General features: G+C 40.3%; 1 protein-coding gene across 1 annotated transcript; it reads left to right on the top strand.

Annotated features, from left to right (window-relative positions):
* Positions 1-537: 537 nt before the first annotated feature.
* Positions 538-8,955, top strand: rab33a (RAB33A, member RAS oncogene family). Its single transcript, XM_058649313.1, has 5 exons — positions 538-625; positions 2,081-2,611; positions 5,531-5,671; positions 7,363-7,443; positions 7,522-8,955. The coding sequence occupies exons 2-5, from the start codon at positions 2,249-2,251 to the stop codon at positions 7,744-7,746; spliced, it is 810 nt and encodes a 269-aa protein (XP_058505296.1). The 5' UTR covers positions 538-625; positions 2,081-2,248; the 3' UTR covers positions 7,747-8,955.
* Positions 8,956-10,231: the final 1,276 nt, after the last annotated feature.

The raw sequence follows: 10,231 nt of genomic DNA, 5'->3' as shown, positions 1-10,231 counted from the left end.
TTTCAGTTGCTGCTATCCTGACAACAGCAACCCCATATTTGACATGTGCAAATATATAAATGTAAAACCAGGTTGGTTGGTCCCCATACAACTAAAAATGTGTAAATATGTAAATGCATGCTATATTTCACTGTTGGTTTGTGTTCACCAGAATGTGAATGTCCCACTGAGATTCATCTCTAGACAAACAGGCCTTTAACTGGGGAAGAAGGCAGCTTTGTCAGACACAAGCAGTGGGATTGTTCGACGCAGTTTGTTGTGTGTGTGTGTGTGTGAAAGAGAGAGATTATGTGTGCCTATTTGAGAAAGAGTGTGTATGTCTGTGAGGAAGAGATTGTGTCTGTGTATGAGGGACTGTTTTACACAATGAGTGTTGCACCTGTGTGTGCGTATGTGCACGCACAAGAGAGAGAGAGAGAGACTGACTGAGAGAAATCGGGACAAGTGTTGGTTCCTCTGTCTGCATTTTAGTCTGATGCCAACAGACAGGGACCGTGCGTACATGTCTGTTCTGGACATGTGCACAAGCGTATGTGTGTCTGTGTTTTTCCTGCTGCTGTAAGCCAAAATGGAAGCACAGCAGCTGAAACACTCTGCAGCCTCTTGCACATCTACATTTGGAACAGTAAGTAAAACTGGTTTTGTTTCAATTCTTCTTCCAGTGAAATGTTAGTTTCACTTGGTTGGTCAGCAACTTTGGTGCCAATTAAAACTAATTGGGTGGATTTCCACAAAATTGTATACACATACGAATAGTCCTTGTCCCATGTTTATCGTGATGCTCAGTGGGTTGACATGTTTTTCTTTTTTATCGAAACTGTCGCAGTATCTACTGCATGGATCGTACCGCCATCTGTCACAATCGTGAGCTCGAACAAACCAATGGAAGATGTTTTAAAGCCCCTGTGTGAGTTCTGTGCTCTTTTTATTCGCTAAATCCAAACACTACAGACTTGTCTGCCAGCCAGGCCAAGTGGTATTGATTTCACATAAAAAAAACATCTGGAAAGAAGAGGGAAAAACATTAAGGATGTGCAATAATCCAAAAAAGATAACAGTATAAACAGTATAAAGAGAATAAGAATTAAATATGTATTCCCCTTTCTAACCCTTAACATATACCGTTGTCTCTAAGGTATGTTATTTTACAGGTAATTAATTGCATTAAGGTTAACGTCAATGTGAATTCCTGTTACTCTTGTTATTTATTGTATTTGTATCAATTTGCTTTGGTGGAGAGAATCTGGGCACAGCAAACCTTTGCATTACGGACATGTTGGTTGATGGAATGTGAACATTTGTCCAGTTGATCAGATCAAGTGACTTAGCAGTGTGAGAAAATCTGTTTCACTTTAACTCTCTGTTACAACCCACAGCTACACTCGTGTTGCATTTATTATCAGATCTTCAACGGTATTACATTTTTACACTGCAATTTTAATGTTTGTTTGTTGTAAATGCTATTTGTATTACTATCTGAAATTCTTACAGACTAAAGGTATAATTGGTGAGAAAGGGGACTGTAACAAACAGAGGACACCCATTCCCAAGCGTGTCACAAAACTACAGTAGTCGTCTCGTAACAAAAAGGGATGTTGTTCCTTTTTTTGTTTTGCATAGTGAGCTTTTTCTGCAAACACGAAACACACTCTCAGGCTGGTTCCTGTGTTCGGGTTCATGTAGAAACATTGCGGCACAAGATGGCAGCCTCTGCAAAGCAAGGCCCTTACCTTAGTTATATAGAAAAGGCTTATCTAAGGCTATGAAGACAACTTAGTCAATGTATGCCAATAAACCCTTCTAAACATTACACACTGGACCTTTAATGAAATTAAAGTATATGGTCTGGAGGACAACTCACTTTTGACCTTTTGGTCACAAAACAAAATGGTTTGGGCTAAATATAATGCATTTGATGGTGTATGTTATTATTTCAAACCCTTAACCCATAAAATATTGAATATAGGGAGTCAGTTTGGAACACGTGTGCTGATGAAGTGAGTGTATTATGATTTGATATAATGTTTATGTTGATACTTAAATACACGTTTGTGTATTTTGTAATGCTTCTCCCTTTAAGGCCACAGTCAGCTGTTGGTAGAGAGCGTCGTTGGTGGAGTTGCATCCCTGGTCTCCTCCTTCCTCTCCTCTCCCCTCCCTTCACTCATCCGTCCATCCGTCTACTCCCTCTCCTCTCCTCTCCTCTTCACACACGCACCGCGATTTGCGCATCGCCTCCTCCGGCATAATGACCAACGATTCTCCGGAGGGGGAGATCCGGGCTCCAGGCAGCGGAGGAGGAGGAGGACACGCACAAAGAAACCGCGCGGACGACAATGTCACCATCCTGACATCCTCCATGGATTACCACAGAGCTAGCCGGAGCCGAGCCAGCAGCAGCGGCTACGATGCCGCCGCGAGCCTTACATCCTCAATGGAGCTGAGCATCCAGACGCGGATCTTTAAGATCATCGTCATCGGGGACTCCAACGTGGGCAAGACGTGCCTCACCTTCCGTTTCACTGGGGGGAGCTTCCCCGATAAGACCGAGGCCACCATCGGCGTGGATTTCAGGGAGAAGGCAGTGGAGATTGAAGGGGAGACCATCAAGGTAAAAGCAACAGCTACAGAGCAGCTGGATGTTGATGAGCGGTGTTTCCTCACCTCCCATCCTCCCCCCCATCCTCCTCCCACTCTTTTCTTTTTGTTGATCAGCTGCAGCTCCTAGTCTACCAGGCTTTCAATCAAACAGGGCCTATTCTTTCATCTTATCCCCATAGTATGACAAAGACTACATTTACAATCGTCCACAATAGTCTTTATGTTCAGGTCGCACATATCTACAGTTTAAAATGGAGCCTACTCTCAGTGCATGCAGGAGAAATGCAACACGCTCTGGAGACATTATGCTTTGTTTCTCTCTGAAGGACTGAGAGACAAGAATACAATTAAAATAGAGCATAATATATATATATATATATATATATATATATATATATACATAACACGTAAACACCATCAATTACTGATTAAAATATCCACTAAATATATGGTGTATTTGAAAAACCATCACAAACTGTCAGAAGACGATTCAGGCACATCATGGGTCTCATTATATCAACAAAACAAATGTAGCCCACAGTACTGCAATGTCACTCTGCTAACTGCTGAATTGATGATTTCCAAGATTCAGAGCAAGAAAACACATATACGTATAATTACAGGCTAACTGAGGTATCATGGGAAATGATGTTGACCCAGATGGTTTGAGTGTTGCTTTATGTTTATGTATAAATCGGTGTCTCGGTAGAACAGACCGTCTACAACCTCCAGATGCCCCCCCGAATGCTGACTCACATACACACTCATTGTACTGTGCATTGTCTTACTTATAAGGAATGTTTTGTTTTTTTAATGCTTTAATACGTGCCTTGATTTGAATAGTGCAGAAGCAAGAGAGAAAAGGGAATTTTGTCAAAGAAGAAATTTACCGGTGCAGTATTAGAAAAGCTCAGATTTTCAAAATAAAAGAGATGAGATTACATAAGTAAGATAATTTTAGCTCAGTGACATTTTATCATAGTTGCTGTCACAACAGACTTAAACAGAGGAAACAGTAACCACACTGTAACCCACATCACCCACAAAATATTATCTTTTCTCCCTTGGGCCACAGCCTACATCCCCAGAAATGTCTTCAAAATACAGACTTTTTGATTGATGCTGCTCAAAATCAGACAATAAACAAATGCTGCTAAAAACCCAATCTCCATGGTGGAGGCAGATTGAACCACAGCCCTGCGGTTGTTTCCTGACAAATACTGTGACTGTGATTTAATTTGCGGTACAACTTTTAAATCAATCCTGAGTTCAATAGTTATTGTGTTATAGATAACAAAAAAAAAAAGATGGGGCATTACCACATGAGATACCAACAAAATATGAACTAATATACTAATGTAAGGAGGAGAACTGCGAGATATGAATTGTTTCTAATTGCATTTTGTGAAATTGTCATAGACCAAATAAATCACAGCCTTTGTAATTTGTCAATTGCAGTGTTCCAAATTTGGAAAGAAACATGACTCGTACATTGTCTACAATGGGCTTTTTTTTTCAATTTCACAAATATGTAAAATGAATCATAAACATGTTTTGTAAAGCCAATGTGACCACACAACTCTTGAGGTGCTCTTAAAATATACCATAACTCAGTTCATCCTTGAGTCTTCAAGAGGTTCTTGAGAGTTTACGTTCACAAGAATAAGATCGATGGATGGACAGAGTGACCGACAACCCACACACATACTTCATGTTACTTCACTGTTGCAAAGGCATCAAAACACAAGAGCAGTGCAGATGAATGACACGAGCTGCTGACATGCCTCTCCTCTGATATCCTGGTTTGTTTTACACAGCAATAACAGAGTTCACCACACATCCATTCCTCAACCAGACCTGCTGAGTAACTGATACTGTACCGTCTGACACTGATTGCAGCTGCTTCACAGTGTGACATGCAATAAACATACAGAATTATTTATGGTGCACAGTCTAATGACGCCTTTAAACGTAAACGTGGAGTACTGTGTATTTCAGACACACCTTTGAGGGAGGAATTATATTTTATTTTCTATTGCAATTTCATGGTGGCTCAATTTGGTCTATGTACTTGTGTGTCATCCAGGTTGTGAGCCTTTCATTGTTTGAGTGAAAACCAAGGCTCCCTTTGTGGTGCAGTAGGGCTATTAAGAAGTTTATGAGCTAATGTCACGGGCAAGGTAATGAGGTTTCCATGTTAAATTCACTCAAATTTCAGATTAAGTGTTCTTTGGCAGGTGAATAAAAGTCGCTCATAGACTGGCAACAGCTAAAGCTGTAAGCTGCACGGCTATAAATAGCTAAGAAAAGCAAAAGTGTTGATCTGTGGAGTAAATCTGTTTGTTTAAGTGTGAGTGCACTGCCACTTATTTCTAAGCATTTTTTTTTTCAACTCAGACTGGTCATGATCGATGGATTTGTTGTTATGTTGTGAGCAACATTAATGCAGCATTCAATCTCTGACGCTTAAACGTAAGGTGTGCCCTTGTCACAGCAGACATTTTGATTTGTCAAATTCATAACATTAATGATGGCTGCATTACAACACTGTTTAGCCTTGGCACTGTGCATTCTTTGCTTTGACATTGTCAAATCTCTCCAGTGAAGAGGGTCTCTAACAGATCATTTCCTCGGCAGTGCTTTTAATACACTGCAGGTCTGGGTAGACTCCAAATGTGGTAACTTATTTTAATTTTAACTACACAATAATGCCAGTGTCACTGTATTTAATTTGGGGATACACTGCCCATCATTTACTCGTAGAGTAGACCTGCCAGAGGCCCTTATTAATATTTAAGCAGAACAGCTTATTGTGCTGCAGAGCAGTGCTCTCCTGAGAGCCTGGAGTTGGGAATGCTAGAGCACTATATCCTATTATATATGCTGGAAGACAGATTCATACTATGTCTTACCTCGTCTGTCTCCACAGGTACAAGTATGGGACACAGCGGGCCAGGAGCGCTTTCGCAAATCCATGGTGGAGCACTACTACCGCAATGTCCACGCAGTGGTCTTTGTGTATGACGTTACCAAGATGGATTCCTTTCGAAACCTGCAGACGTGGATAGAGGTTAGTAAGTGGTGCAACACGTCATGTTGACCAAGCACTATGAACAATAGCAATGTCTCCCCATTTTCTAGTTTCTCTGCTTTTTCTTAGTCTATTCATCAGCTGTGTGCTTGATTCTAAGTGAACACTCATTTACTTGAAAGATAATCACAAACAAAATGTGTTTCATGTCTGGACATTGTCCAGATTTTGCCATTGACATATGAGCAGCACAAAGGAGTTGTCTGGAAGATCTAGAGCAGGGGTGCTCAGTACGTCGATCGCGATCTACCAGTCGATCGCAAAGGTAGCGTGGGTAGATCGTATAACGTTAAAAAAAAATAGACTTCAGCCTATCATCCATCCTGTCACTTGATTGATATACAGGGCAGCCAGTCAGCTGACATCTGACTTTTTCTGACACTTAGGTCACTGCGCATGCCCAAACAACGGTGCTAAGTGCAGCAGCAAAACTAACAAGATAGCTAGCGAGTTACCTCCAATTTTTCTCTTAAACTTAAGAAAGGGTATAAAAATGAGTGGGGGAGCTGGACCAAGTTAAAAGACAAAAACGTATCACTTTCATACAGAATGGGAGGATGGCTTTTGTTCACGATGACATTTTCGAAGTGCGTTTGATGATCATTTGTTAGTGTGCTTGAGGCTGGCTGTCAGCAGCTACTGTGCTGATTCCATTCAGTGCAAGTCATCAGAGTAAAGTCAGGTAATGACAAAAAATGTACATAGTTAATTGTGTTGTGTTGTGCAATATGGGCTCATGTGGTTATGCAAGGTACATCAACATACATTGTACATATAAAGAATTCTCAATATATTTATAAATAAATATATGTTTTGCATTTTTGTAGTAGGTAGATCATTTAGACTTGGTCATTTTATAAGTAGCTCGCATGCTGAAAAAGTGTGAGCACCCCTGATCTAGAGAATTCAGGTGACGGGGTGGCACAGGACACTCGTCCCATTTATGGCTGTGAATTATCCAGAGCTTCTCCTGCTGTGTTCCCACAACAGCTCACTCGGACATGATCTGAGGATTTGCCTAGGGACCTGGCAGGAGAATTTCTGGAGAAAGTTCAGAGCGACTTCTGTGGACATTTGCAGACAGTCTCCAGACTTTAGTGTATGTGTGAATGCAGCTCTAATGGCTTATGGAGCACAAAAATCTAATCAGTTCATCTTTAAGTCGGGTTGATGCCTGTTTTGAAGAAAATGGCTCAAAGCAATCTCCAGATATAATGTTCAGGAGAAAAATGTTGTGTGACTAGTAATTGGTTGAAAGTGAGGTAGAAGCTTTAGTCAGTGGTAAAACTTGTTTTTGACATATAGTATTTTAGTTGTCATGTATTCTACACATATTGTATATATAGTATAGTCACAGGTGCTCTTATGGTATTAATGGTATCAAAGGAACCTGAAAAGAAAGATGTAAAAATGTATATAAAGCTATATTTGATTTGTGACCTGTGTGGAGCAGAAACAAAAAATACTTTACATTACATGTACATACAAAATGGCAGACAGTTTTTATGAAAGAAAACAAAAGCTTTCTAACTCAGTTTTTAAGTAGTCCGTTTTTTTCTCCTGTGTTTACCATGTTCTTCAAGAGCACCTGCATACAACTTAAATAAATAAAGAATAAATATGGACAGTCCTCTACTACCCTTTTTTCTCTATAACTTGATCTGTTCCAGGAGTGCAATGGCCATCGGGTCTCAAAATCAGTGCCTCGAGTCCTGGTGGGAAACAAATGTGACCTTGTGGACCAAATACAGGTCAGTGTGTGGAAACAGATGAATATAACCTTGCTAATTTTAACAAGGCTTTACAACCACATCCTCTTGCTTTCCCAGGTGCCCTCCAATACTGCACTGAAGTTTGCAGATTCTCACAACATGCTGCTGTTTGAGACATCAGCCAAAGACCCAAGGGAGAGTCAGAATGTCGACTCCATCTTCATGTCCCTCGCCTGCCGTCTGAAGGCCCAGAAATCCCTGCTCTACAGAGATGTGGAGAGAGAGGACGGAAAAGTGCGACTCACACAAGAGACTGAAACAAAGAGTAGTTGTCCTTGTTGAGGAAATGGTGGAGTGGGAGGCATAATCGAAGGGAGGAGAAAATACTAACTGTACATGTCGAGGAGGAGGAGGACAGGGATAATGGGGGAGTCAGGCTAAAACAAGAGACTTCTTAATTAAGTGCAACTTTTCTATTTTAGAGATCTTGGATGGGTTGAGGTTGACATTAAGAGCAATGTGTTTTCAGAGAGAAGAGTGCAACATGGAGGTGAGAGATGACAGCATGTGCAAGGGGGGGGGGGATATATTGTTCTTGAGGATGAGGACAGGGAGCAGAGAGGATAATAATGATTTAAAAGAGGAACGGGGATTAGGAAGTGACAGATTTACCAATTCAGACTCCAGACAATGCTGCCTTTTAGACTCCAATGAAGAAATACTTCAATAGTTTTTTTCAAACAATAGACACAATCTGAGTGAATATACTTCCTCCAGGCCCAGTGCACAGGTAATCACAACACTACAACAAACACAGGTTACTTGTGGAGCTGCCCTGCAAACCAGCCCTGGCTGGCCGGGTTTGTCACCATTAGATAACTTTTATATTACATTCTGTCTGATTCCTTTTCATTTCCATCCACATACTAACTAGAAGCAGAAATTCCAAACATTTTTCTACTGCCTTAAAACACTGCCTAAGTCCTGGTTTTTTAATGAACCAGTCAGGCAAACATAGCGTAGCATTGTGGTTTTAGTGTTGTGAAGTAGTTTAACAACTTGAAGTGATGTTGGTTCCTTCAACCAAGTAAACACTTTAACAGCCTCACGTCTCTTAATTTGAGAGGATGAAACAGTAGAAAATAATAAAGTACTTGATATGTGCCCTTGACATGTACGACCACTGACTTAAAATCACTGTGAGAAGGTGAGAATACACTGTAAACAACATGGCTCTGGGTGAGGTCAAAGCACCTACAGTAAGACCTTGAGAACAAGGTTTCCTGAAAACAGCCCATCTCGAGGTTGTCAGGCAGCATGGGACATATTGATTTAGAGGCTGTAAGATCCTCTTACCCTTAAGCAGAAGGGATGCATTCTTAAGGCGAGGCTCCTCTTTCTCATCGAATCGTGATGTAACATATCCACTCTCTATATATTTTCAATGTTAACATCCAAAAACATCCCGTCTTTACCACGTGGGACTGCAAGAAAGGCTCTCCCCTTATCTTCAGCATATTTCATAATCTGTAATAAACATTTGAAGGTAAAGCTCTTTTGTCTAAGATGATGTGCTTTCTGCATTAGCACCACTGCCTTCACAGCTACACAGCCTGAACCAGGATGTACAGTGGAAGAGGACTATTATGCTCAGTGTCTGATTGAAGGAATGAGACCAGGAGCTGAGTATGAATGATGCAGACTGCACGAACCACTGTAGAAAGCCATATTCATTGTTGACTGTACAGACATGCTTCACATAAGGAGCACTGTACAACACTTAATGGTAGAGCTATGAAGCCTGTGTGCAATAAGACATCAAACTAGAGGCCTGAGTGTGATGCACAGCAGCGCTCTTACCCTGTCACTGTACCCTAATGTAACACTGTGGCCTACTTCTGAGCAGCGCTATTAATCTATTTGAATACCATATGTAATGAATTCAGATCAGTGAACATTTAGCTTCAGTGTTTGTTCCAAGATGACAGTCTGATAACATTATTATTTTAACTCAATTAGAAATTCAAACACGGCCCAAACAACTGTTTTTCAAATGAATAACAGAGGGTTCGAACAACTGCTACACATTAATCAAATAACTGTAACTGTAAAACATCAGGAAGAGCGGCAGTCATTCTCATTCTACAGCAAATCTGTGACTAAAGGAAAACATTGTGCATTTCTATCATAAACTCAACATATGTAAAAAAAAAAAAAACAATCACTTCAAATGACTAGAAAAGGGGTGTCATTTAGTTAATTACATACTTAACTTATCAATTTTCCCTGAATGTGTTATTTGTTGAAATGACTCCTTCTTTATTTGTTTTGCTTCTTTGACCAGTATGTGCTTTTAAAGGAAGGCCTTGACATTTTAAAACTCTGTCTGCTATTTTCAATAACCTATTTAAGAAAGGTTACCATATATGTAATTTTGGTAACAGTGATGCAGCTGAACAGAGATTAGTATGGGCAGGTTTGAGCTAGCTTTTTAGCATTCTAATATTCCCATAAATATGAACGCTAATGTGGTTTTCAAGACCTGGTGAATGGTGCTGCTTTGTAAAGCAGCACATGTTACAGCAGTGTGAGTAGAGCTCCTCACAACATTTATTTTTTTCTCTCTCTCTCTCTCTTTCTCTGCCTATTATTAGCACACACGCACATTGACAACATCTGTGCAGTCAGACTCATTTAAAGCATCATTTTAAATGTTTTCAGACATGAAACAAACAGATTCATATTTTGTTGCCAGATGTAAACGGTCATACTTAACATTGTCCGCATGTAACCATCAGATGAATGTTGAAAATAGGTCTAAACAGGG

The sequence above is a fragment of the Solea solea genome, chromosome 14 (genome assembly GCF_958295425.1).
Source record: "Solea solea chromosome 14, fSolSol10.1, whole genome shotgun sequence".
Taxonomy (NCBI): Eukaryota; Metazoa; Chordata; class Actinopteri; order Pleuronectiformes; family Soleidae; genus Solea; species Solea solea.
Note: the sequence above shows the minus strand (reverse complement) of the source record. Positions and strands in the feature narration are given on the sequence as shown.